General features: G+C 39.7%; 2 protein-coding genes across 4 annotated transcripts in view; both read right to left on the bottom strand.

The window, feature by feature from the left end:
* The window catches only part of itgb1a (integrin, beta 1a), a 70763-nt gene that overhangs the window by 19291 nt on the left and 24489 nt on the right, over positions 1-26983 (bottom strand). Inside the window, exons 8-17 of one of the 3 annotated variants that reach the window (XM_073864311.1) lie at positions 26880-26978; positions 26182-26271; positions 24363-24503; positions 24067-24269; positions 22539-22775; positions 22155-22379; positions 21839-22068; positions 21537-21703; positions 19759-19836; positions 18415-19298 (exon numbers count right to left, since the gene is read on the bottom strand). In XM_073864311.1, coding sequence (XP_073720412.1) covers positions 19759-19836; positions 21537-21703; positions 21839-22068; positions 22155-22379; positions 22539-22775; positions 24067-24269; positions 24363-24503; positions 26182-26271; positions 26880-26978 — 1470 coding nt within the window. In that variant the 3' untranslated portion in view covers positions 18415-19298. Of the gene's footprint in view, positions 1-18414; positions 19299-19758; positions 19837-21536; positions 21704-21838; positions 22069-22154; positions 22380-22538; positions 22776-24066; positions 24270-24362; positions 24504-26181; positions 26272-26879; positions 26979-26983 lie in introns of those variants that run through there. The other 2 variants (XM_073864312.1, XM_073864313.1) reach the window with 2 other exon arrangements.
* Positions 8653-17980, bottom strand: LOC141362140 (E3 ubiquitin/ISG15 ligase TRIM25-like). Its single transcript, XM_073863961.1, has 5 exons — positions 17097-17980; positions 16849-16944; positions 16485-16718; positions 16099-16324; positions 8653-9677 (listed from the first exon to the last, which is right to left on the bottom strand). The coding sequence occupies exons 1-5, from the start codon at positions 17667-17669 to the stop codon at positions 9151-9153; spliced, it is 1656 nt and encodes a 551-aa protein (XP_073720062.1). The 5' UTR covers positions 17670-17980; the 3' UTR covers positions 8653-9150.

The raw sequence follows: 26983 nt of genomic DNA, 5'->3' as shown, positions 1-26983 counted from the left end.
GTGTTATATAAATAAATTGAACTGAACTGAAATGAAATGAACAAAATTTTATCCTAGGTGTCTGGGCTGTGTTTGGACCAGTGGCAGCTGGTGACTTCAAAATTTCAAAATATGTGTTCTGCGTGTTGAGTGACCCTATGTGCATCACGTGTCTTTTCAAAATAAGTGCCTGCAATAATTCCAGCAAACAAAATATGGACTTTTTTGTTAGCTTCTACAAACATTGACACAATCCTATTGACTTTATTGTGCATTAAGTTTATTAAACTAATTAATAAAAGAATGTGTTACAACATGTGTTTAGTTTTTTTAATGTTGTTTCAGAGTTTTCGAGGTAATTGCTGGGAGTGAAGGCAGTGCGTATGACCACTTGATATGAGAGACACATCCTGTTTTTAAAGGTGATGTATGCATGTTTCTTTCAATGCTGACATTAAAATAATAGTTATTTACTGTTAAAAACATTTTGAAAATTGAAGTTTTGTGTGTTTTTATTGTACTTTATTTCTTTTATAACAGGTAAACTTTAGCTTCCAGCGCCTGTTTAATAGTATTTATCACATGATAGACATGTATTATTATCTCTGTACAAAAAGCTCTTTAACTAGTTGGTTGTGTTACGAGGTTAAATTTTAAACGTCTTGTCTTATTTGAGAAGAGGTTTTTAAGTGTAGGTATAAAAAAAATTATCTTTCTGTCTCCCGTGGAAAAATAAGATATTGGATTTCAAGAGACCACATTTTTTCAGTTTAGACCCTGAAAAATGTGGACAAATTTCACTTTAAAATGCATTTATATCACAAATGTTTTATTTGATATTGCAGATCACAGTGGATATAATTTGAAGAGATGGAGTCAGTTTGGTAAAATCTGTTGCCAGGTCACCAAATACAAATCAGTTGTTGAATTTGTATCTCAGTGTTGCCTGTAAATAAATAAGAAGCCTAAAACAAAACATGACTCACTGTTTTGTCATAGAGGATTTGTATACATTATGTAAATGTTAACTTCTTTAACTCCGTGAACCCTGTACTGGATACAAAATGCATTATTATGACTTAATATTAAATATTCCTTTAATTTTTAATGGTCTGTCATAGACCCATATGAGATACTGTTTGAATGCTTAGAATCTCTACTTTCTGCAGATATGCATCACTTTGAGATATATTTTACTGTAAGAAAATTATTTACACTTAATTTACACTATCCCCCCCCCCTTTTTATATCATTTTATATTCACATATATCATACTTTTCAAGTATGACAAACATTGATAAGTCTTTTATCAAATGAAAGCTCTCACTCTCAGCATTGTTATTTTTGTTCTATTATCATCACTTTTCCAACAACCGTCGAATGAATTATGAGGTAAAAATCGTCTTTTGTAAACATATGTGAAACTTGAGTGTGAACTGCCTCAGATAGCACAGATAGCCACAAATGCTACACCATATTTTATCTTGGGTCCTACTCTATCAAATGAGCCCATTTTCTTTGGTTGTGTGCATGAATAATCCCTTGTTATTTATTGTATTAGCCAATTAAAACAAAGTATTTTTATATGAAAAATTTATTTTCACTTCCTTTAGTAAAATAAGAATAACCTTTGAATTCGACGAACTAAAAAGATCATTCTTTTTTGGGTGTTTACTGTCTGCTGCTGGTAACAACCAGGGCCCGGTTCCCCGATAACGTTCACTCTTAGTGCGCAAAGAAGACTCAAAAAGATATATCTTACCAAAGTTGTTTATGTGTGTTCCCCAAAGTGTCTCTTAGGAAGCTTCTTAACACGCTGCCTCTAAGTTCGACGTACAATGGCGCTGTCCCAAGTGAAGGTGCTGAATTATTTGCGATCGATCGCTCAGAGATCGATTTTCCACTTCACGCGAAGGTGCATTACGGCGTTAAGAAAGACAACACGCTCTATACAAATGGAACATTACTCAAATTATTCCAGTCACGTTTATTTTAACATAGTTTAAGTTATCCCTAAAATATAGACTATTAATTAAATTATCAAATTGTCAGTAATACGGGTAGATGAACCTCGCTAATCATCCACCCTCCTTATCCCGTTGTGCCACTTGTGCCGCTTCTTGACATGGGTTTAACAACTTAAAAAAATTATATAATACACTTTTATACTAATGGTAAGGTACTTAACAATCAGAATTACTTGGCAAGCAGCTGTAGTACTTCTGTTTAATGCGGTATTGCTTGCCATTAATGTTTTCAATAAAAAACAACCTATCTACAATAAACAGAGAGAGTTAGATAGAGAATATGGTCTGAGAAGATCCAGCAGCTCCATAATGGGTTGTCTTGGGAGACAAATGTTTTTATTTAGCCACGTCAGGCAAATTGTCAAAAGGTTTTAAGTGTTGCCGAATTAAAAAAATTGGCATGGACTAAACGGTTACGGGGTTACCGGTGTTGTGTGGAAGTCTGTTCCCCCTATATGTTTCCCTTTAGTGTTGTTATAGCGTTTTTATCACATTACACGTTTATTCTTTATATACATTGAAAGTTTTAATGGCTACTGAGATGTGTGTGTGTGTGTGTGTGTGTGTGTGTGTGTGTGTGTGTGTGTGTGTGTGTGTGTGTGTGTGTGTGTGTGTGTGTGTGTGTGTGTGTGCATTTATGTAATGTATCTTGATTGTTCTTGATTGTAAATTATTTTTACAGTGTTACAGTATGAATCATATTATATGTATAATATATATTTATTATGTATGGAAACATAATAGTTTTAAAACAAACAGTAGAGAAAAAAAAGGAAAAAAGACAGGTTAAAAGATATAAAACTGTCAAATAAGAAATATTTAATCAATTGTATAATAGAATACATGATATTATTGCTTTTAGTATAACAAATTCAAATCTTTAATCTTTCTAAATAAATTATAAATGTAAACGCTATAAACATAGAGGGAACAGACTTCGATGGGGAACAAACTTCAACACCGGCGCCGTCTTTGATTCATTCTGATACCAAATAAAGTCAACTGCATAAATAGTCCTGTATCCATTGCAAACATATTTTATTATAAGTCTTAAAATGTCCATAACATAAAATCATTGTCAGCATACCATAGTTTGACTTGTACTGCGCTGCGCTGATTTCTAAAGACTGCGGCGATAGCGTTTTGCGCTCAAACAACGCTAAGAAAGAGCTTACGAATGGTCCAGACCAACCTTACGAAAGTGTGACTTACAGAAGATATACTTAGCGTACGAACGTTTTGGGAATCGTGCCATAGAGTTAAGAGAGAGGTTAAGGAATAGGTTAAGAACTACTTAGCGATGAGAACGTTTTGGGGAACCGGGCCCAGAACTGTTTGCAGTCTGCTAGAGTACACAGAACGTCTTGGATACGGTTGTAACCCTCATTCCCTGAAGAATGGAATGGAGACATCACATCTTGACCGACAAATTGGGAACTCGCTTAGAGAGACCAATCTGCTTTGATATACTACTAAAACGCCAATGAACTTGGCATTGAGTATTTGCATAATGGGGCCGCCCCGCCAGGTGCGTATATAAGCTGCAGCTGGAGAATGCGAAATTAGCTTCTTTTCGCTGAGAAAGCCGGGAACGTGTGACCGGCCGTGACAGCAGGGAGCAGCACCTGTGGCGACGGGACGTGACGTCTCTGTTCCCTCCTTCAGGGAACAAGGGTTACATCCGTAACCGAGACGTTCCCTTTCAGTCGTTCACTACGACGTCCGGGGACGCAAACAGATTTATCTGCACTTTGCCGAAGCGTTTCAAATCAGCTGAACCATCTGGGGGTGGAGTCGGCATTCGCCGGGGCCCGCTGCTCGTAAAGCGCGTCTGCCGCTGTGTTAAGCGAGCCCAGGATGTGGATGGCACGAAGGGACCTCAGATGCTTCTGACTCCAAAGGAGGAGATGACGGGCGAGATGCGACAGGTTGAGTCCCAGATATACAGCCCACCGCTCGCGGCAGTTGGGGTGTTATCCACACCCCTGAGACTGTAAGCGCGTCGTATGTGGCTGCTCACCCCGCGCCGGGGGCATCGTATGTGATACAGAATGCCAGGAGACCTGTCTCAGGGGCATATCTGACGTCAGAAATGCTGGGTCTGACCACGGGGTGAAATTGAAACAACATGCAGGTGTAAAGGTTACGTGGTGTAAGCCGGTTCGCCACGCTCTCCTCGGGACTCGATCGTAAAGCCAACGCTGAAGCGGTCTCATATGGAGCAGCCCGAGCAGTGTCACAGCCGCGGCAGCTGCCATATGCCCCAGGAGCTTCTGAAATTGTTTCAGAGGGAACGCGTTTTTCCCTCGAAATGAATTGAGGCAAGTCAGGATTGACTGGATGTGTGCTTTTGTTAAACACGCCGATAAACTGACCGAGTCCAGTTCCACAACGAGAAAAGAGATCCTCTGCGTGGGGCAAAGTTTGCTCTTTTCCCAGTTGACCTGAAGACTCAAATGAGCGAGATCCCGAAGTGTTAAGTCTCTGTGTTCGCGCAGCGTCTGCCGAGAATGAGCTATAGATAGAAGCAGAATGCGAACACTGCTCTCTCTCGGGGGTTTTAATGCCGTCTCTAACACTTTTGTTGAGACACGGGGAGAGAGAGACAGCTCGAATGGTGGTACTTTGTATTGATATGCCCTCCCCACGAATGCAGAGTGAAGAAACGGCCTGTGGCGAGGGGAGATGGACACATGAAGTACACGTCTTGCAGGTCAAACCGATCTGAACATTGAAATACGTGCTTGAAATACGTGCTTCGCCGTTATCATCCTAAAGGATCTTATTTGGAGAGCCGGGTGCGTAAATCAAGATTGGTCGTAATCCGATGTGTATTTTGGGTACTATGAGCTAAAGGCTGGAAAACCCTATCATCATCTCGGTAAGAGGGACCGGCTGAATACGTCCTTCGCCAGCAGGACATCAACTTCTGCACACAGTACATGTGCATCAGATGCTTTAACTGTAGTGAAACAAATGCCTAAAAATTTCGGTGTGTGCCGGTAAATTGTATTTCGTAACCGAGGCGGATCGTGCGTAAAACCCGGGCAGAGACGGGCTGGGGGGCTGAAGCCGTGTGTGTGTGTGTGTGTGTGTGTGTGTGTGTGTGTGTGTGTGTGACACTGACCTGAGTCCGCTAAGGGTGACGGTCGTCGGGTCTCCTGCGTGAAGAGCGCAGACTCCGGAAAAACACCCGCTGGCGATAGAGGAGGAGGGTGAGCTGGTGTGTGCCCGCTCACGGCTCTCTTGATCCTCAGGAGACCTAAAGTGGGAAGAGGAATGCACTCGTATGTGTGGTTATGTGGGTACCGGCTGTACAGCCGGTGGAACAGCAATGTAAAACCAAGTATTTTGCACCCGACCCTCTTCCGGGGGAAGGAGCGGTTCACCGTCTCCCGAAGAGTGTTTTTCTCTCCAACTCCGGGTCACCCATCTCGGGGCCACTTAAACTCCCGTTTGCCACGGGAAATGGCTGAGCGGGCGGGGCGGGCTGCTGACGACAGGTTCCCCTGCACTGCCGAGATGAGGTCCAAGGAGCGGAACCGAGGTGGCTGCCGCAGGACGCCGCAGGACGCCGTCGGCGAAAGGCATACTGAGGAGACGGCGTTGGTGGACCGGGGCAGCTCTCTTTCGCTGGGGCACGACCTAGGAGATCGCCTCAGTCTGCGCCGCGGAGCTGAACGACTCCCCGGACTCGCCGAAGAGGCCGGTATGTGAGACAGGAACATTCAGGAAGTTGTTCTTGTCTGCGTCTGTCGTGTCAGCCTGACACAGCCAAAGGTGGCGTTCTTGGACCACTGTGGTGGACATCACATGACTGAGGGTCGCGGCCCCCCTCATGCAGATCTCTAAGTCTTACTTGGACCTGCAACGGAGCCATGGCATGCAACGAATACCACCTCTCCACAGGCTCGGCTCCAAGCCTGTGAAGGAAGGGTCGGCCGGTCCTTCCAGGAGACAACCGGGGTCAGACACAGTTGGATCGCAACCCCCCGCTCACTGAAGAGATGCCGACGTAACCCTTAGCGGCTCCACCAGCGAGGGAGGAGAGGGGTGAAGGCTGAACGGCCGTAGACGGCTGAGAATTCAATGTTTGAGTCAGCTCTTCGTGCCGTCGGGAAAGAAAGGCACAGGAGGTGAGGACCGAGAGCCCAGAGCAGCTTCAAAGTACCAATCATGCAGACAGGCTGGTTCGAGGGGGGGGGGTTAACCCACTCCAACCCTACCGCTTCTGCCGCTCGAACGGGCACGGCCGCCATCTCAACTCCCTACCGATTTTTGCGCCAATATGTCCAATACTTCTAAAGTTATAGCAATTTATCGCAAATTTCAAAATGGCGGACAGGCGGTTTGGTCAAACCTGGCATAATACATATCGACAGATGCAGCATGAGCCAAGGAATCCGTAGACACCACGATCATAATTTTCTGACAAACTATTCAAAAGTTATGCGCAAAAATAGCCTTTTCATATCTTATGACCCATAGGTGGCGCTGTCACCAAATTTGGCATGGTCCCCCACTTCATGGTCGACAGGACGTGTACCAAATTTCATTTCGATTGATCAAAGAATGACCGAGATACAGCTTCAGAACCATTTTTGCATCAACCTCATTAAGTTCATGCTTTTATTACTTTTGAATAAAGATGAATATAAAAATTCTGTTCGGTCATTTCTATGCGGCTCACTCCAAAGATCACCTGTGCCAAATTTCATAACAATTGAACCAAATTTGAAGGAAGAGTAGCGAAAAAACAAAATACTGTACATTTCAAAATGGCCGCTATTGTAATGGATGGAGTCTTACTGTATGGCATTAAAAACAATAAGCATGATGAGAGCAATCAGGTGTACTAAGTAGAATTTTCATAGATCACATGGATCACCAGTTATAACCATTTGAACATTACATTTTTTAGCTGCTGGTGGTGCTATAACATGTTTGGAAAACCAGGCAGGTCGAGAAGAACATGCTAAAGTGAACACAAAAGGAAATCTCAATCAGTGATAGTAAGAGCTGGGATTCAAACTGATGATCTCAGGTTCCCAAAGCATGGCACTTACTGCGTGTACCACTGAGTAAACTACTAAACCACTGAGTTGGTGTGGCCAAGCTATAGAAAAGAGCTTTTAGAGCTATAAGCATAGACATCCAGCAATTACGAAAGTGCAGAAATGACAACGCAGAGCACAAATAACAGAAATACAATGTATATAGTATGAGAATCACATAACTTAAGTGGGAAAAAAGTTAAGACAAAATACCACTGCCCATGGGATTTGAACCCATGGGCCACCTCAGGTTACCAAAGCATGGCACTTACAACATGCACCACTGAGTAATCCTGGTTTGAATGGCTGTGGAAAAGAGGTTTCAGAGCTGAAAACATTGACATATGCCAACCACTGAAAGTGCAGAAATGACACAACAAAGCAAAAATAAACAGAAATAAAAAGTATAGGGCAAAAAAATAGCTTAAAAGGGCAGTGAATTCGTGAAGAACATTTTGTACAATAATGAACAACACGGGAACATTTTGTCAGATTCGTTTTAATATGACAAAGGGAAAGCATGACAGGCTTGGTCCGCTTTACAGAGGTATTTGTCAAAAATTTGACAGGCAGCGGAAAAATCCGTTCAGTCATGACTGTGCGGATTGCTCCAAACATTATACGAGCAGAAACTGGCATAAAATAAACAAAATTTGTAAAAGTAGTAGCAAAAAATCATTTACCATATGCCTTACAATAACACATATACAGAATGTTAGAAAATGACAAATGAGGTATTGTTGCAATCGGCATAAACCAATGAATACAATTTCACAAAGAAAATAAATATCAGACAAAGTATTTAGAAGTTATAAGCAGTTCTATAAGAACTGTTATAGTTTATAACCCCTAGGTGACGCCGTATTCTGACTTCCCAGGTACCTTCAGGACATCATGCCGAAGCTCCCTACCTATTTTTTCACCGTATAGCCAATACTTCAAAAGTTATAGCAATTTATGACAAATTTCAAAATGGCAGACAGGCGGTCCAGTCAATCCCGGCATAATACACATCCACAGATGCGGCAGGAGCGAAGGAATCCGTAGACACCACAATCATAATTTTCTGACAAACAATTCAGTTGTTATGGGCAAAAATAGCCTTTTTTCATATCTCATGACCCATAGGCAGCGCTGTCACCAAATTTGGCATGGTCCCCCAGTTTATGGTTAACATGAAGTGTACCAAATTTCATTTCGATTGATCAAAGAATGACCGAGATACAGCTTCAGAACAATTTTTTGTGTCAACCTAGTTAAGTTTGTGCATTTATTACTTTTGAACTAAGATAAAACTCAAAATTCTGTTCAGTCATTTCTATGCGTCTCACTCCAAAGATCACCTGTGCCAAATTTCATAACAATTGAACCAAATTTGAGGGAGGAGTAGCGAAAAAACTAAATACTGTACATTTCAAAATGGACGCGACTTTAATGGGTGCAGTCTTACTGTAAAGTATTAAAAACTATAAGTGTGATGAGAGCAATCACGTGTACTAATAAGAATTTTCATATATCAAACGGATCTGAATTTATAACCATTTGAACATTAATTTTTTGCACTGGTTGTGGCGCTATAGAGTTAATGCTAGAGACCCCATTTTTGGCCAAATGACTATTTATGACCACGACTACAACTGTGCCAAATTTCATCATTTTCCTACATACGGTTCATAGAGCTGCCATAGACTCACATGGCTAAGAAGAAGAAGAAAGTACAATTCCAGGTGTCTCAGCACCTTCGGTTGGTTGAAATTTGTTCCTACACTCACTTTACTCGGTTATAATCACTGTACTAGAGGAAGTACATCATTTATAGATACAGGGCTGTGTGTGTTTAATACTCACTTCTTCATTTTCAGATTTTGTTAGAGATCAGCTTCAGAATGAATATAAAATCATACATGGATTATCAAAACAATTCATTTATGCATTAGGTTTTTTTTCATAAATTGGGTGATCTAGTGGATAATAGCGGAATTATAGATTACCATAAAAACTCGTCAGGAAAGCGTCATTGGCAGGGAAATGTTTGTCTTTCTTTTCTTTAGTAAACATTTACAGCAGTACATAGAAAATCCCCATGTCATCTACACTACTGGATTACATAACTTCACTGAACCTGAAAAAATATAAAATCCAGGATAAAGTGTTTGAGTGAATGTGGTGTTGACTCTGTGTATGAGTTTCATTGTATCAGAGACGCTGTAGAAGGACAAAGATCCTTTACTGTGATCCACATACACTCCTATTCTACAGGAGCTCAACACTACAGGGAGATCAGTGTCTTTGTTATTGTGACTGAATGAGCAGCTGGAGTCATCACAGTACAAACTCCAGGACTGATCATTACATCCAAACACACACTCATAACCCTCTCCCTTACAGTTTATACTCTTATATGACATTGATATATCCACCTTACCACTCCACTCAACCTCCCAGTAACAGCGTTCACCCAAACTCTCTCTACACAACACCTGACGCCAGTAATCAAATCTGTCTGGATGATCAGGATACTGATGGACTGTGTTAGTGCGAGCAGCCGTTTTGTTCCCATCAGACAGTTGAATGTATTTATTCACTGTGTTTGAATCCAGTGTGAACTGCTTGAAATCTGGTGAAGATAAACACAAATGACTGCAGCAGTTTAAAAAAATCATCAGTGCAGATTTAATGTATTTTTCCAAAACCTACACATTTGTATTTACTATTTCTTTAATTTTCATTTCTTCACAGTTATTATTAGGTTTAAGATTGTTTATGCTTAAAGGTCTTCATTACATTTGTACAGTTCACGAGTTCGCATTAACATGTAATCGATAGGGAATGAGATAAAGCATATTTGGCGTGCTGTCCGAGGAGAGGGCTCCGAGCTCGGAATTTTAGCCCGAACCCAGAGTACTCCCCTCTCTTTAACTGTGATGAATGAATCTAGATGAGAGTGAGGTGATGGGGTGGAGGAGGGATGCTGCAAAAAATCTGTCACGGAACAGAGCTGAGGGACTGCCCTTTATAGGCACCTCTTGGCACTGATTGGTTGGATCACATGACCATGCTCCTCCCGAACTTAGTTAAATAAACTTCATTTCGAGTTCGCATTAACATGTAATCGATAGGGAATGAGATAAAGCATATTTGGCGTGCTGTCCGAGGAGAGGGCTCCGAGCTCGGAATTTTAGCCCGAACCCAGAGTACTCCCCAAAAATGCCACATAAATGACAGACAGCAGCCAGAAAAAACATCCCCAAAAAGTGTAAGCGTAAAGACCTATAGAAAGCGGTGGGAAAAACTAGTGGTTTGACTGGGAGGGCTCTCGCAGCATCCGACGGGGGCATTGTCTGAGATGCTCGCAGCGTCGGACGGGAAAGCCCCTCCAGCAGTCAAACGGGGAGCGCATTTGCGAACTAGAACAAGATGCGGAATTAAACGAGTTAAGGCCAATTCACTGGAAGGCCGCTGCAGTGTCCAACGAGAGCTTTGGTTGAGATGCTAGCAGCATCGAACGAGACGTCTCCACATGCAGAGGGGAAATGCTGGTGAGGACGGTGAGAAATTTAATAAGCAAGACAAGCAAAATTCAAATTAGGCGTTTGACCGGGAAGACCCTCGCAGCATCTGACGGGGGCTTTGGCTGAGGTGCTCACGGCATCAGACGGGAAGTTCCTGCCAGCAGTCACACGGGGATGCTTTACGATACATTTTTTTAAATAAGCAAAATTAAGCGTCCAACCGGGAGGACACTCGCTGCATCCGAAGGGAGCTTGAGCGAAGATGCTCGCTGCATCGGATGGGTAGGTCCCGCCTGTATTAAAAAGGAAATGCTTGATATAAGGTTTAAAAAGCAAAAATTTTGGTGTTCGACCGGGAGAACCCTCGCAGCGTCCGAAGGGAGCTTTAACGGAGATACTCACAGCATCGAACGGGTAGGTCCCGCCTGCAGTCAAACAGGAAGGCTCTAGAATAGGGTTAAAAAGGCAAAAAATGTGGTGTCCGACCAGGAGGACCCTCGCAGCATCCAGAGGGAGCTTTTGCGGAGATGCTCACAGCATTGGATGGGTAGGTCCTGTTGCAAATTCAACATGAAAATATAAAGGTAAGAAAATTATGAGTGATGAGTGATGGGGCTCGACCAGCGATTTGAAGGGGCGAAACTTAAATTGGTGAAAGAAAATCCCGCACTGCCTACAAACGGGGAGCCCATACAACGACGTGCACGGTAGAGTGCAACTGTGTGTGAAAAATGCTGGGAAAAAATATATACGAATACTGTATACATACAGTGTATTCTCACAAGTATAAACGCACGCAGATAAATATACATATAATTATTTATTCATTTTAATGAATGTGCAGGTGAAGCAAATAAAACAAACTAGGCGTACACGAGATTTTCTGATATGCAAGTGGTTGAATCTAATGTAGAATTTGAATGATTCTGACATCCGGCAACTGAGGGCCTAAGTTTGTTGATTAGAGAGGCCGTTTGGAGCGGGAGTGGTTGGGGCACTGATGCTGAATGAATTATCTGAATGAAAATTTAATTGCTTGGATATCAGACTGGATTAAAACAAATCTTACCAAAATCTTGTAGCCAATTAAATTCGGTTGTCGATGAACAAAGGATCAAAACAAGTTTCGACCAGGATCGTCTGTACTGCAGGTAATTTAGTAGCGAATTCTATAATGGGATGGGGTTCGGTAAACTGAAAATAGAAAGTGCCCCTTCTTAAATTTGAAAGTCTTACTTTGTTTGAAGAAAAACGAGATTGTATCAAGGTTTTAGAACTTTTTAATCAGAAGTTGTAGGGTAGATGACTGGACTGAAATTTTAGATGACTGCAAATCCTGAACAGTGAAAAAAGCAAAAAACACAAAATGAACACTGCGTCCAGCGTGCGGGCAGTATGGATGGAGTGGTAGAGGGAGTGGTGACCGAGCCGAAAGGCGGAAAGGCACCTAGACATTAAGTCAATTGTAATGGGCGGCATGGAGTTTGGGCGAATGGGCTTATTTCTAAATATAGTTTTGATGACGGGTGAGAGTTTTAGAGTTGTTTATAGCTGATGAAGGTTTGCCGAAGATTAGATTATAAAAATTAATGCCACTTAATTAGCCTGAATGACTTAACTGTTGAATAAATGAGATGCCCAACAAAGAAAAATCCGGAAACGGAGCTGAAATGCCCATGGCATCGGAGAGGTAGACCCCATATGCAGTTGAAACAAGAGTGCATATATTAAAAGGCGTGAATTTTTTGGAGCAAAACTGGGCATCGAATTTAAGTGTTTGACAGGGAGGACCCTCGCAGCGTCTGCGGGAGCTTTAGCTGGAATGCTCACAGCACCAGACGGGTAGGTCCCACCTGCGGTCGAATGGGGCTCACCCAGCACTTTGAAGGGGCAAGACGAATAAACAGAAGAAAGAAACTTTGCATAGTTTCTGATTGGGGGAAATGTGCAGTAATGCAAATAGCAGAGCTTAAAAAGAAAACTATTGTTATTTAATGACAATATAATGAGGTTTAGACAAGCAGCAAATGCTGATAGAAATTTACGTGAAATAAGAGCTGATATGCAAGCGCTGAGCAATTAGAAAAAACACGATTGAATTGGCATGTGAACATGCGAATGTGATTGGTAACAGCGGGAATGCTCAGGTGTTGGAAACGAGCAAATTAATTAGTTCCAGGTGTGGTTTCCTTACACTGTAAAAATCCAATTAATGAAATGTTGGACGGGCAAAATATATATATATAATAAGTTAAACCAATTTTCTTAGTTACTAAAAAATAATTAATTGGGCCAACAATTTGATTTTTACAGTGTAGAGAAAAAGAGTTCATGGTTAAATGATTTACCGTTGAATAATACCTTTGGAGGATAGGGTAAATGTCTCTGAATATAAATCGAGGTATCAAGATTTTACCTGGTGACTTTGTAAAAACGGTTTTGTATGATGACTTACTAGGGATGGACTTGCATCCAGTTCTGATGCCGGCAGGCTAACTACCGGTGATGGAAAAAAAAAATTAATACGATTTTGCTCCCTGGCACATGCGTGGCAGTTAAATTTGATTCCGAAGACCATCGTAAAAGCATAGCGAGGGGGCGCGGTGTTTCGTTGACAAATTTAGAAAATTTGAGCGTTTTCAATTTTATTTAGAATGCTACCAGAGCAGCATGTAGGACAGAACAAAATTTTAGGTGAGACGAGTTTACATTTAAAACAAAACTGGCTAAAGAGATTAAATACGACAACGCTATATGACCGAAATATAGCTTAAAACCCAGAAACCCGAAGGAGGTGGATGGGTCCCATGATTTGCACGCAGCGATGCCAAAATGCCAGGATCTTTAAAACTTTTTGAACTGTGAGGGAGATCTGCTGGAAAAGCATCGGGTGGTTAGATTGAGATTTTTCAGCGAATATGGGAATTGCATAGTTACATTAAATTAAACCGGAAACCCAACTTTTTTTGCGACTGATTTCCCCACAAGTTAAATAAACCGTGATGCGGAATTGAATGCGGTAGCCTATATTACGCCAGCGGGCGTTAAATGAATGCTGCGAATCAGGGTATTAGACTAACGTCAACTTTCCCATGGTCTATACTTGCAGGTTTTTATTTTACGGGCTTGTTAAAAATAGGAAAAAACGCTTAAAGGAAGATTAAGAGATTACCTTGTGCGGCATGTGATTTAAACAGCTCGGGATCTGCAGAGGCAGATTGGAATAATATATTTCGAGTATGCAGGGATCCTGGGACAGAATTAAGCAATGATTAATGTCAGACATCATTTAAAAGGTAAAATCAGCGTCATAGCTCCACCATCGACTACAAAAGAACGAATCGACTGGCAGGTGACAAATATAGAGATAGATTTTGAAATAAATAACCCCCTAACGTGAAGGAAACATGCGGAGCGCGCTGCTGCGGGTGCTGAAAAACCCTGGTAAGCTGTATATCCATCAGGGTATGACGCGAACAAGGAACAGCTTTTAACGTCGGCGGCAAGGATGGAGCTAGTTAGTGCACTTCTTAGGGAACAAAACACCGTCCTGTAGAAGGACATACGAGCCGACACTTTAACGCTGGGCACGATAGAGGCACGGTGTCGGCAGTAAATGATCGTCTTAATAGCGGGAAACCCATTAAAGTAAGTTCGTATTGGGGGTCTGTGACGAGAAAACGCAATATATTCTAAAATAGTGTGTAATAAGCGAGTTAGGTCCGTATGGTAGCGTATCACCAGCAGCTGGAGACGCTGCCTCTAGATAACTTACATAATGGCAAATGCGAGGTCGCACGACTCGAAAAAACTACAGAACTGACTGACAGATTTGATTTAAAAGTATGATTCGGGCCGGTGGTGATAGCGCAAAAGTCTGCCGTTGTGATGAAAGCGTGAGCGGTTGCTTATTAGGTTTGCAACTAGAGGAAAAAGCAGAGCAAATTATTTCTGTACAGTAGCTAAATCAATACAAAACGAAGGATGTAAGTACAATACTTTAAGAGTAACGTGGAAAGAAAAATCAACACGGTCTACATTGAGATCGAGAAGTCCGAGTTGCGGAGGAAAATATCGATAAAAAGGGGAAGCATATATTATATCGATTAAAAACCAATGACTTTTTTGGGTCCCTGTGTTAATAATCCGTGCGTTTCAAAACGATTGCATGGGGAGGTACTGAATGAATAAGGATCGGTGGTCTGCGGAGGCAATCTCCCATTATATTTGGTGATATTTAGAACAGGTTGAACTAAAAACAGAGGAATGAGAGATGATAGGGTCAGGGCTTGAGCCGCTAGCGGAGGCAGCCTCACGCTAGGAAGCACCTGAAGATAACATCCTATGGACAAAAATACAGATGAGGAAAACGGATTGCGACGCTGGCGGATATAACAAATATTTGGTGAAATGGAAGCGGGAGCCACTGTATGCGGGCGAGGGAACTGATTGAAACCGTCGCTCTAGGACGCGGCCCGGACCTGCCGAGCGCCTGCCACCGGTGGTGAGAGGCATTAGAAAAAAAACCCGGTACTCGGCGGAGTAGGGTGGAAGGTGGAGGGCGCGAAATTTGGGCCCGGTTGCCTTGCTTGCTAGATGAGTACGAGAGGCTCAATGGGAAATGGTTAGTAGTCTGAAAGGAGACATTTAGTCATAGCGTTAAACCTGCGCGAAAGATATAGTTCAATAGTGATCGTTTCGAGGCTTTTATCAGTCCCTGTTTAATGATTCGGCTCGATTGGGCCGGATAGGAACCGAGGCGAAAAAATGGCGGACGTCTCGCTGGCAGGGGCGAGAGTAGGATTCGGCGTCCTGGTGTGAAGTGGAAAGTGTCGGTTAATATCCCCAAATTTTCAGGTAGAAAGAAATTAATCCTTGCTGGATAAGTAGTGGCGGGCCGAGAAGCATGTCGTCGAACAACAACGCTCGAAACCGGATGTGACGACACATGGGCGGGGCCAAATGCTGCAAAAAATCTGTCACGGGACAGAGGTGAGGGACTGCCATTTATAGGCACCTCTTTGCACTGATTGGTTGGATCACATGACCATGCTCCTCCCGAACTTAGTTAAATAAACTTCATTTAGCGTTAATTCAGAAAAAGTTAGTAAGTTGTCTTTTGCATGGTAGCAGTAATAAGTTTGAGAAATGTTGACTTTTTGATCAACTGTTAGTCAGTATGAAGCTTACCTTTGATTTTACTTAGTTCATTCACGTCTTTAACAATAACTGAGTTACTGACAAGTGTGACCTGAACTTTTTTTTGTAAACATTAATAATAGTCAACAAGTTTTATCCATTTACTAAAAGATATAAATAAATCAAAGTCATGAATCATAAAAGTTTTCAAAGTCTCTTACATTGTAGGAAATCCTCCCTGCTCTTCAGTTCAGCAGAAATAACTGAGATATATGTAACTGAAACATAAATAGGCATAAATAATATAAATCCCATGTCACAAGTATAAATATAATGAACTAATAACAGACGAACACAATAAAACAATGATATACTGTAGAGACTAACAGCTTGTTAGTCTTTCTCTTGCTTGTGTGATTTTGTTTGAGAGTAAATTAATATCTGCTAATTTACCTTCATCAGATATCTTCTCTATCTCCTCACTACAGAAATCCTCCAGTTTGTCTTTCAGTTGAGAGAGAGATTTTCTCACATCATCAAAAGAGAGAAGAGAGCTGAGAGTAAATCTGAGTGAGACTGAAGACTCAAGAGATGCAGACAGAGACTGAAAACCCTGAAGAAGAAAAGATTACAAATGCAAAGACAACATTAACCACATTAAGCAGTCTGAATACACAGAGGAATATTTATGTTAACCTTGTTTATATTTTTAAAGTGAAGTCTTCCAGAGATCCTGCTAATGCTCACTGTGTTGTATTTCAGAGTTGTGTTACCTGTAGGAAATGGATGTGATTGTCTGTATGTGAAAACTGCTCCAGTTCAGCGTCTCTCCTCCTCAGATCATCAATCTCCTGCTCCAGACGCTTCATGACTCCTTCAGCTCGACTCACTGCAGTCTTTTCCTGATCTCTGATCAGTTGTGTCACCTCAGATCGTCTTCTCTCAATGGATCGGATCAGTTCAGTAAAGATCCTCTCACTGTCCCCCACTGTTGTCTGTGCAGAGCGCTGTTAGGACAAACATTACAATCAGATCCATTACAGGTACATCAGTAAAGATCTCCATCACTGGAGGAGAGTCATGAATCTCAAACTGATCTTCAAGCTGTCAGCAGATGTTTTTCTGATCAAAACTCACCGCATGAGAGTCCACAGCCTCTCTCAGCTCCTGAAGCTCCTTCTCTCTCTCCTCAATTATCTGATGTAGTTTTATCTGTCGCTCTCCCAAAACTCTCTGTGAGATAACAAATAACTATAAAACCTCAAACATATTACATTAAACTGCATGCGTATATGTATGTAATGTTACTATAATGACATTCATAGTTTAGCATATTATTAATCATTACTGTTAGCATTAGTGCAGTGTCTGAATTCAGTTCATACCTGTTTCTCAGTTCTTTCTGCAGTATCATGGTTTTTATGTTCGTCCATCGTACACAGATAACAAATGCAGTGTTGGTCGGTGCGACAGTAGATTTCTAGTTGTTTATGATGTTTTGAGCAGATCATCTCATGAAGTTGTCTGGTGGGATTCATCAAATGATGCCTCCTGTCATTGAAGAGATGTGCATGTTGTTTAAGATGATTTTGACAGTAAGACTTCAGACACTCCAGACAGGACTTGACAGCTTTGTATTTTCTCTCAGTACAGGCGTCACACTCCACATCTCCAGCTTCAGCATAAGAGTCAGCAGGAACAGCAGTCTGAAGTTTTGTCTTCTTCAGTTCATCCACCATTTCAGCAAACATCACATTTTTAAATAAAACAGGTCTTGGTGTGAAGGTTTGTCTGCATTGAGGGCAGCTGTAGATTCTCATCTGATCATTCTGATCCCAGTAGTTTGTAATACAGCTCATACAGTAACTGTGTCCACAGGGAATGGTCACTGGATCCTTCAGGAGATCCAAACACACTGAACAGCTGAACTTGTCCTGAAAAACATGAGCTTCTGCCATATTTCACTAACATACATACAGACAGAGAGAGACATTCACTTGAAAAGTAGTTTCCTGGTTTTGTGTTAAGAGACGTTTATAAAACTTATGTCAGGTGTGACTTTCACTTCCATTTTTTGGCCAAACCATATGAAGTGTTTGTATTAAATGTATTACATGTGCGTTCTAATGTAAACTAAAGCAGTGTTTTAAAGATGGAAATATTATAAAAAATATATAAACAAATAGACTACAGAAAAGTGTTGTTAATCTGGTAAAGTTTGTTAATGCTCATAAAGCAGGATGTTTTAATAAATCAATGATGGTGTTAATAATTAGCAACTGTTTATTTGTCAATGTTTTACATAGATATAAATAACTTAGAAAGAAATACATTACAACAATCTTTTTTCTTTATTTCTTTTAATAAATAAATATTGAGAATACCAGAAAAAGGCACTTTAAACCAAACCAATACATCAAGCTATAGCACAGGGGTGTTTTACAGCATTTCTCTTTTTGTCTTTCTTTAAAATAAAATTCCCCAAGTATTATTATACATTTAAAATGACCAAACTTTTTGGATACATTCCAATAAAAGATGTAAAACATGTTTATTTGTACCGCTGAGCATTAGAAATGAACCTCTGCACACAAAACAACTCTCGAATTCTTCATTTTCATTTTCTTCATTTTGTTTTTAAGCAACACGTACTGCTAATTATATCTGACTTCATATTTGTGAATTATTACAACTTTAACATGTCTTCACATTCAAATTACAAAGATGATCAAGTATGCTCATTTAAAACTTGTTTAAGCTTTTACATAACATTAAAATCCTTCATTTGTGGAGAATAACAATTGTGCCCATTTTTATTGAGCAGTTTTATGGCATTTGTCTTCCTATACCGATTAACATCAGGATATCACCTGAATACACTGATACTCATTAAGAGCCACATAATAAAACTTCACCACATAATCCTTTCATGACATATAAAATGCACAGACAACATTTTCAGCATAAAATTATGATCACAGGACACGTGTCATTTTAACAGTTAAGTGTTTTGCATTGCCTTAAACATGTTTTTTGGCATAAAATAAAATCTATAACAGTGAACAAATATGCATAGATTATTAGCATAACAAATCAAACCTTCCCAGTTTACAATGATGATCAGAGAGAAGATGGTTTCACTTCACTTGACAATCTGAAATCAAATACACATTCGTCAAGCGGTCCTATGACAACATACACACTATCAGCATCATGAAAAAGTAAATATGATCCTGTTTTTTTAGAGGGATTTATGGATCCTTTTGCACCATATTTAAAGCAAAATGCTTCTGTGTGAAAGGAGATAATGTTTACATAAAGAAATAGATGTAAATATAAAGTCTATACAAACTGTACAGGGAGGGGGGGCAGCCAGTCTTTGATAAAATACTGCTATCTAACACTACAATATAGTTTCAAAAATAATACAAATAAAATGTGAAACAAATGAAAGGAAAATATAGGATATCCACATGGCCCGTTCCTTCCAAAACACTCTTGAGTTGTAACATTGATGTCCATTATTTGCCTTCATATTTGGGGTTGATGACAGTTGTTACAGCGCTCTTATAAATAGGATTTTCTCCCTGTGAAATAAACAAAAATTAGCTTTTTAACAATAAGCAACAAATGCACTTAATGCACGCAAAGCAAAACAATGCACTTAAATCTCTAAATCCAAAATCTAAATGCCTCTCTACTCATTAAAAAACAGTCCTTACATAAACTTCAAAACATCACCACATGCAGGTATATCTGTGACATCCTGTTATATATTGGAGGGAACAAAACGATTATTTCAAACACTGAGTAAAGTATTGTGCAGTACTGTCAAATGCTCATGCTGGGATTTATTAGTGATTGTTTAAATACTTCATAAAATTGCAAGATGTCAGGGATGTCAAATAGAAAAATTGAAAAGTAAAAAAATCTGAAAATGGTTGGAATTGATAGGAAATAAGAGTCATGGGTACAAATACATATTCACACACACACAAACGCACACACTGAAGAAAGCGCATGCAGAAAGGAAAGAGAAATACAAACTTAGAGAGCAACAGCTTTACGTCCATAGTTTGGATTCTGGAATTTATTAATAGGGCTCTTGTAAATTGGATTGTCTGTCTGAAGGTGAAAATGGGGCAGATAAAAAATCAAGAACATATAAAGTAAAGGAATACAGGAGATGAAATGATAGAAAACAAATAAAGGACAAAAGGACAATAGTAATGATACAGTACTGTATGTAGGAGAAAAGATTCAAAGTATACAAAGCATGGAGGGAAAAAGAGAAACTATCAGCATGCGAGACACTGAACATATAACATTCAAGTCATACTTATAGAGACAGTTTACCTAAAAATGGAGGGTGAGAAAAAAGTAATTTTTTGTGTACTATCCCCTTAAAGGGTTAATTCACCCAAAATGTTTCTCCGCACACATTCTCTTTGCTCAAACTGTGAGGTTCAATCAGTTTAGGACATTTATTTAAGCCATAGATATATACACTAGATGTCGCCTTGGCTACGGCAGTTCATTGGACCGAATGCGTCAAATAGAGCCGCCATCTTGAAACAGGGGAATCCCGCATCAGCGTCATTGTAAGCAATGGTGTAACAGAAATAAAATCACCATAAATTGTCATGAACGCGATTTTCTTGGTTTTCTTTTGGTTTGTTTGAACAGTCAGACATGTATTTAGCATTTAGTCCAGGAAAAAATAAAAGTTTTGATTTTATGAAAATTTACTTTTTCTAACTGTAATGCATAGTGCTAGTAGCCCTAACATCCATACGCAGAACAAAAGTCCGGCATCGTCCATTAATTCGAAGTACAGGCGGAGATAGCAGTGTTACCTAGCTACTTCCTATGACAAGACCCCTGTTCTAAGATGGCGGCAGTTTTGACGCATGCTCAGAGCCCCAAGGCGACATCTAGTGTATATATCTATGACTTTAAGCAATGTGTAACAACCATCTTGTTTCATTGCAGGCCGACGGGGGGAAAATCGGCACACTGGTCGAAAAAAAAATCCTCACTTTCACCCGGCACAAATAATTGTACGCAGTGTAAAAGACTTTATAGAGATCTATTGTTTTAAATTTAGCACGTTAACGGTCTCACATTCACATCGCTTGATTGTGCCCAGTGTGAAAAGCCTTTAAGAAACAACAATATAATGAGTATAAATAAATAAAACAATGTGAAGAGATCCTAGCCCCAGCATCAAATATTATTAAATCCACAAAAAGTTTAATTTATATTTTGTAAATTAAAAAGAAAAGCTGTATTTGCTTTTACATTTGCAAATAAATTATGTTTAAACATTATTAAAATAATTATTTACACATATTCACTTTATAAAAATTAAACATTATTAAAGAAATTATTACACTTATTCAATTTATAAATATCGTTCTTACTTAAACTAAGTATGTCATTATCATCTTAACTTTTGCCTTCCCCTTTTTTCATCTTTTTTGAACAGCATAATGTTTTTGTGTTATTTTGAATTCTGCTTGCCATTACAGATGGATGCCAATGTGCACATCAGTAAATGTTAAGTTTCAAACAGCAGAGGGCAGCACTGAACCATCCACAATGACCACAACAGCCCAGGCCACACCCAGAAAAATGAGGCCTTGAAAGCCCAAAAGCCTTTCCTCTCAGCTGTCTTAAAATCCATCCAGCTCAAAAACATTCAGTGACCTCCTAAACGTTGACATTATATTTGCAAAGTTTAAACTTTATCCATGAGACAACAAAAAAATTTAGCTGATTCTCAAAAAATACTATTTGATAAAACAGTCAGAAGCTTTTCATACCGTGTCCCACTTGGCGTTCATCTTCTCTTTCTCAAACTTTGCGAACTCGCGTCTGTCATGAATGATCATGAGCAGCTTCCAGATCAGTAGCAGGGCTAGACCAATCAGAACGATGCCCGCGACCACACCCGCCACAATGGGGATGATGTCAGGACCCGGCGGACACTCTGCCAAACAAAACAGTCATCAACACATTAAAATCTGGTTTCAGAGCTGTTTGAAAGACTTCTGTAAAGTAACTATGTCATTGTTGTCTTTTAATTAGAGCCTAATGAATATAAAAACACACATTTGGTCCTCACCTAATTCTTCCACAACATGGACCTCCTTCTCAGTATTATTGACAGCGTATGTGTAGTAAAACCAGCAGTCATTAGCGTCTCTCTCTTTGCAGTGCATGAGGGGGAAGGCCTGGACGGGTTGAGGGAGTTTGTCTCTGTCCTTCACCTTGATGAGATTAAAGTAACTACAGTCTCTCTCACAAGTGTCTTTCTTCTCTCCGGTGCCAAACGCCCGACACTGCACACACTCCCTGTAACAGGAAATCTGACATTAACTCATTCAGCCAGCATGAAACTGACTTTTTTTTTACTTTTTATGCTCTTTTTTGTCACATACTTGTGTTCAGTGCAGACTCCAGGGCAGGTGGGGCAAATCTCACAGGTGGGACCCTGAAACTTGGGGTCTGTGCACCTGCAGGTCCCACACTCACAAATCCCTCTGCCATTACAGATCTGCTTGTTGGAGGCGAGGCAGGTAGAGGTGTCCAGAGAGCAGTCACACGCGCTTCCAGTGTAGTTAGCATCACAGACACAAACCCTGCACTCACAACGGCCGTGTCCTACAGGAAAGAGAATAAGATTACAGTAACTAACAGTCTTTATCTGGTGATATGAAACATAAACAGAATCAAGCCCTGGCTGTAGTCTGATGTTTTTTTTCCTGTGTTAATGACCTGTTGAGTAACAAAGTGTCTTTTAGTGATAAACAGCTTCCTGTCCTCCGCAGAGTTTATTGTTGGAACGGTCGCAGTTGAAGTTGTCGCACTCGCAGAACTTGCCGCTGTAGCGTTCCTCAGGATTGTCTCTCTTCTTGCACTCGCAGGTGCCGCACACGCACTCGCCGTTGTTACTGCAGATGTCCGTGCCGTTGTCCTTACGGCAATTCTTGTCCAGGTCCTCAGTGGACACCTCGTCTTTACGACATTCACACTGTCTGCCAACACGTCCCTTATTGCACCTGATAAGAGCAGAGTGAGGTGCAAAAATATATATTACGTTACAACTAAAAAAAGACAGTTATATAATTTACCAGAAATAGAAGTGGTTAGAAATTGACATACAAAATAATAGTAGAAAGCTTAGTGAATAGTAATATTTTTATTTTATTAGTTGTGGGTGGGTTGCCGATATGATCATACGGGTGTATGATCATATAATCATGCTTGAGAGTAAATGAGGAGATCAGATGCAAATGCAGCTACTTCAGTAAAAAAAGAAATAATGATATTAACCAAATGTTCTCGGCACATATAAAACTTTCATCAAATACTTTTGCTTTAAATCTGATTAACTCTTTTCCCGCCATTGACGGGTTATCTCATTAATTAGGAGAAAACGCTTCCCTGCCAATCACGCTTCCATGACGTTTTTACGACAATCTGTTTTTTCCCATTATCCACTAGGTGGCGCTCTTGCCCAACTTATAAAACACTGATTCAATAACAGTAAAAACTGTAATGTGTAAGTTTTGATCATCGCTCTGAATCTGATCGCTAACAAAAGTCCTTTACAAAAATTATATCAGCTTTTTGCTTAAAAACGAGGATGGAATGAAACTTTTTTCATTTTTGTTGTTTGTTTGAAAGCAAGGGTCTGTTCTTTTATTTGATATATTGTATTTATATATTTATAGAAAAAAAATTCTGGAAGGCATTAAACGTGTTTTAAAATCATACAAAATGCTGTCGCTGGCTGGCAACTTTTTTTTTAAAACGCTGGCGGGGAAAGAGTTAATCCCAGCTTCAGGCCATTCATAAATACAGATTTGTTGGCAAAATCCATTAAGAATCCATTAAAAATCGTATGTTAGGATATATGGGGGCGCGAATGATTTATTTTTTAAAAGAGGATTAGGATGACATAAGAGCTGATATGTGCATCTCTATCATATAGTATGTTCTCTATTAATATACAAGGACTATTTTTATTTACATTACAAGAGCAGGTGGCTGATGTCATTTCGATTTGCAATGAATACAAAAAAGGAGACATACAAAGGAAATGACAAAGTAATGACATAATTACCAAGAATGCTCAGATTAGGACACATTCACATGATTTTTGTAAAATAAATGTAAAAGTTTATTACGCAGCAAGCAACAGCTCTCATTTCACCCTATAGGTTAACTATAGACTAGAGTGTAGCCTTTGCGCTGCTATCTCAATGCTCTACCAGTTGAGCTGCATAAAATATCATACATGCTGTAAGTCTAAACAAATACTAGATTGCTGTGTGAGCTTAGACTCACCTGCAGGCTCCACACTCAAATGTGCCATTGCCATTATGGCACAAGTCGCTGTTTTTGATGCCCTGCTTGTGACAGTCACACTCGCAGATGAAGTTGAGGGTGATCTTGACCTCCTCAGTAAAGCTCAAAGGTTTAATCTTAATTACTTCTTCTTTGCCTTGTCTGGGGCAACCCTGAGCTGTGATATTAATGCTGAAGGATACCTAAGAATTCATTTCAAATAGAAAAAAAACTTTATTATCTTATTTCATGTAAAACTGCTCGAGAGGTGGATGAAAGTGCTGATTTGGTCTCACCTCATCTCCGATGGAGATGTTGGAGCACCTCCTTCCATTTTCTCCATCATTCACTATACCGTTTTTGCAGTGTGATTGATAGGTGATGGTCACTCCCTCAGGAAGTTTACTGTTCTCCAGAATGACCTCGGAGGAGAGAGACTGAAAGACAGCGAGAGAGCATCAGATCCAATGAGAGGCTTTATATGGTGGACAGTTTCAGCGTTGTGACATTTTCAGTCAAAAATGTAAATATGATTTCACAAACAGTGTATTTATTACCAAAATATTGAACCATTAGTCCAAACATTACAAAAATATCAATCAATACACAATTTTGTTTTAGATGAGGGAAATATACGTGTTATGGATGTGACAAAAAAGTTTTTAGGATACAACATAGTTATTGGAATACTTGATATAATGCACAAACCAGAAGCAATTATACCCAACAAATAAAGAAGGGATAGCTCTTCAATCAAAATAAAATATTTATTTTAATTTATATGCGCATTATTGAGGAAGAAACAACTTCCTGTGATGTGAGATTTCCCCATTATGAATGTGACATTTTTCTCTTATGGACATGACAATTATTAAAGCTACAGTTACTTAATTATGGAAAATGATAATAAAAAAAATGTTGAAAAGAAATGGAAGTAGCGATTGTCTTTTTTATTTTCCCCATTGTGACGTATATCTGAGTGAAACAGCTTCTGAAATAAAAAAAAAGGTAGGGCGGAAGGACTTGAATTCGTCCAATGAGAATTAACTGGATCGTTGGAAGTTTGGTCATGTTGCTATTTGCTAATCGCTGTGATCTTTTTCTGGGCCTCGCCCACCCACCATATCCCATGACCGGAAGTAAAGAGAGATTGTTTCAAGGAGAGGAGGAGATTCGCATTTTTGATTAAAGATTATGAGGGCACTATTTTAAAATAATAAAGCTCATTTGTTTAAAATATCACACTATTACAACAAAAATTTAATTTTTACATTTTAATTTCAAAAAGCTTGCATGTATTTAAACCACCAAATACTGATATCTGAGATAAAGGGACACTCCACTTTTTTTGAAAATATGCTAGTTTTCCAGCTCCCCTGGCGTTAAATGTTGGATTTTTGCCATTTTGGAGTCCATTCGGCCGGTCTCCGGGTCTGGCGGTGCCACTTTTAGCATAGCTTAGCATAATCCATTGAATATGATTATACCATTAGCATTGCGCTAATAATAACCAAAGAGTTTGGATATTTTTCCCGTTTGAGGCTTGACTCTTCTGTAGTTAAAATAAAGGACTTTGCTGCCGTAACATGGCTGCAGAAGGGCACAATGATATTACGCAGAGCTTGAAAATAGTCCAATGCTAGTAATATCATTGCGCCTCCTGCAGACATGTTACGGCAGCAAAGTCCTTGATTATTACGCCAGAAGGTGAGTGTAGTTCCTAGCCATATCGGCCTAGAACTTTTAAATTTTTCGTCTGTCTTAGTACATGATGTAACTACAGAAGAGTCAAGTATTAATTAGGAAAAATATCAAAACTCTTGATTTATTTTTAAGAGCGATGCTAATGGTCTAAATCAGATTCAATGGATTATGCTAAGCTATGCTAAAAGTGGTAGCACCAGACCTGGAGATCATCCAAATGGACTCCAAAAAGCAAAAATCAAATGCTTAACTCCAGGGGAGCTGGAAAATGAGCACACTCTCAAAAAAGTGGAGTGTCCAATTAAAAACATTTAGTTAAAACGTAATTTTGTCCTGGTGAGATTGACATTTGCAGGAAATTGCTCTATTCAAATTCCTTTAAAACACAGTAGATGTTTCTAATGTACTCACATTGTAGGCATCAATAATAAGATCGATAACATTGCTGGAGTTTGCTGACAGCGTGCCCACTGCAGACTTTGGAATTAAGTTTTTAAGTTCCTGTGGAAAGGGAAAAAAGAAAAAAAACATACAAAAACATTCATGAATCTCAAGCACAGAGACTGGGTGTTTGTTTAACAACATTCCATTACACTTGAGACAGGAACTTTAAATTATGACTTTGGCTTTTCCAAGTTGGGAGTCAGAAACTATTTTAAGGACTGTGGCTTTCCAAATACAGAGAAGCTGGATTCAAACTGTTCAGATGCATGAAATGGTTTCTACTATGAAATATTTTTCATTATTTTAATAAAGTTAACCATTCAATATGCCTTACAGATCCACACAGAAAACCCAGCAGCAATAAACAACAACAACAATGCTTTTAAACTTCCTGAAAAAAATGTGAGAAGGGCAAAAGCCACCAGCACAAAAACTAAGGTGTTGATGGACCATTGAAAAACACCTTTTAATGCTTTATCATAACACCACTAATATAAATAAAAGTTTAATAAGTTTGAATAGCATGGTACGACAACAGTCCAGATGGAAAAGTTTAGAAATCAGGTCGGCTTCAATTTAGAAAGTTTGAAAGAAGATAAAATGACCTCGCTCAGGAACACACAGTTTCAGACACATCATTAAGATAATAATCTATGTGAACCTACTTTGTAAACAGGCTGAAATTCTTGTGTGACAGCAAATATGGTCTGAATATTGTTTTCACTCAGTTTCTGAACCAGGTGGGCGATGGAGGGATAATCATAGCAAA

This window comes from Misgurnus anguillicaudatus, chromosome 25, assembly GCF_027580225.2.
Source record: "Misgurnus anguillicaudatus chromosome 25, ASM2758022v2, whole genome shotgun sequence".
Taxonomy (NCBI): domain Eukaryota; kingdom Metazoa; phylum Chordata; class Actinopteri; order Cypriniformes; family Cobitidae; genus Misgurnus; species Misgurnus anguillicaudatus.
The sequence above is the reverse complement of the archived record's forward strand: the minus strand, read 5'-3'. Positions and strand labels throughout refer to the sequence as shown.